Consider the following 2,153-nt stretch of genomic DNA (forward strand, 5'->3'; position numbering starts at 1 on the left):
AGATCATCCTCATCTGCTTCCTGCTGGTGCTGTCGGGGATGTTCAGCGGTCTGAACCTGGGGCTGATGGCGCTGGACCCCATGGAGCTGCGCATCGTCCAGAGCTGTGGAACCGACAAGGAGAAGAACGACGCGAGAAAGATCGAACCCATCCGGAGCAAAGGGAACTATCTGCTGTGCTCTCTGCTGCTGGGGAACGTCCTGGTGAACACCACCCTCACCATCCTCCTGGACGACCTCATCGGCTCGGGTTTGGGCGCCGTGGTGGCCTCCACCATTGGGATCGTGATCTTCGGTGAGATCGTCCCGCAGGCGCTGTGCTCCCGCCACGGGCTGGCCGTGGGCGCCAACACCATCATGGTGACCAAGTTCTTCATGTTCCTCACCTTCCCGGTGTCCTTCCCCGTCAGCAAGCTGCTGGACGTCCTGCTGGGCCAGGAGATCGGCACCGTGTACAACCGGGAGAAGCTGGTGGAGATGCTGAAGGTGACAGAACCCTACAACGACCTGGTCAAAGAGGAGATGAACATGATCCAGGGCGCCCTGGAGCTCCGCACCAAAACCGTGGAGGACGTGATGACGCCGCTGGGCAACTGCTTCATGATCCAAGCGGACGCCGTGCTGGACTTCAACACCATGTCCGAGATCATGGAGAGCGGGTACACCAGGATCCCGGTGTACGACGACGAGAGGTCCAACATCGTGGACATCCTCTACGTGAAGGACCTGGCCTTCGTGGACCCGGACGACTGCACCACCCTGAAGACCATCACCAAGTTCTACAACCACCCGGTCCACTTTGTGTTCCACGACACGAGGCTGGACGCCATGCTGGAGGAGTTCAAGAAAGGTGTGTTTCTTATGATGTAACAGCTGATTCCTCTGCAGGTTCCTCAGAGGAATCAGCTGCTGCTCTCGGGTCTGTCTGAGTCCTGCAGCCATCACCCTCCCTCCCTGCCTCCCTCCCTCCCTGCCTCCCTCACTCCCTGCCTCCCTCACTCCCTGCCTCCCCCAGGCAGCTCTGTCTGCATCGACCGGCATCGACGGGTGGAACATTGCAACCTACATTTACACATTAATGCAAAAACAAATGTGATGCAAAGTGGAGCAAACGTCCAGTCTGAGCACATTTCACATACGAGTAAAAAATACTGCATCACAGATGCGGTAACGCTTCATAATAGAGGTTCATATTCTTCAGTAATAGTTAATGAAGGTGGCGCGATACGGTAAAAAGTTATTAATGAAGCATGTTTCCATTCAAGCTGCTGAACCCACTTCTAAACATTTAAACAAGCCTAATAAAAAGAGACTATGTTAAGACATTAGGAACATTAGGGATACACGATATTGATAACCGATAATTATCTGCTCCTCACAGCCGATACCGATAATGACAAAGAAAAGCATCTAAACTTCACATTTTAGAAGCTGGATAGTTAAATATTTGGTATTTTGGCTTGAAATTACTGGTCGAGTATCAAACTAATCACAGATTGTTTCAGTGAAACGGTGAAACGTTTCCCTCAATTCAAGCTTGAAGCTCTGTGATGTTTGTCCTGCTGCTGCGGGGCGGCTGACCGTGACCTCCGACCCTCCCGTGGAGAGACTGAGAGAGTTCAGTGTGTTCTGTCTGATGATGATGATGATGATGATGATGATAATGAGACGTGACTCATCTTGTGGCTGTTGGCTACAGTGCCAGCAGGCCTGGTTCTGTGTTTGGTGGCGACAGTGTTCACATGCAGCTGATGTTTGCATGGAGGATGAATCATAACACGGCTCAACATTTGCCAGCCAAAAGAGCCTCAATGTGAACACGGAAACGTTGAGTGCTCCTAAGTTTTATGTTTTAAATGTTCAGTTTGGGTCCTCTGCATCTAGAAACTGCCAGATGCTAACTTTCATATGTTGGGCAGTTATATGAGACAATATAGAAGTGGTTTTGGGGGTTATTGAAGATGCTGAATCCATTTCTGATGAATTTTGAGTCTATTTCGAGGTTATTTCTATACATAATACATAACCACAGCAGCAAAGACACAGCTCAATGACTAAAAGCTGCAGACAAACAAACTTAAAGAGAAATTTAAAGAGATATTACATCTGAACATTCACACCAATGACGTTGAGCTTTCTTGATTCTAAAATGCA

At 49.7% G+C, this 2,153-nt stretch overlaps 1 protein-coding gene across 1 annotated transcript in view; it reads left to right on the forward strand.

Moving 5' to 3' along the window:
* Positions 1–2,153, forward strand: part of LOC118332925 (metal transporter CNNM4-like) — a 17,569-nt gene that overhangs the window by 961 nt on the left and 14,455 nt on the right. Inside the window, exon 2 of the mRNA XM_035668362.1 lies at positions 3–849. Within this exon, the coding sequence (XP_035524255.1) occupies positions 3–849 (847 nt within the window). The remainder of the gene's footprint in view (positions 1–2; positions 850–2,153) is intronic.

Source organism: Morone saxatilis, unplaced genomic scaffold, assembly GCF_004916995.1.
Source record: "Morone saxatilis isolate NCDOM2014 unplaced genomic scaffold, NCSU_SB_2.0 Contig21, whole genome shotgun sequence".
NCBI classification, from domain to species: Eukaryota; Metazoa; Chordata; class Actinopteri; family Moronidae; genus Morone; species Morone saxatilis.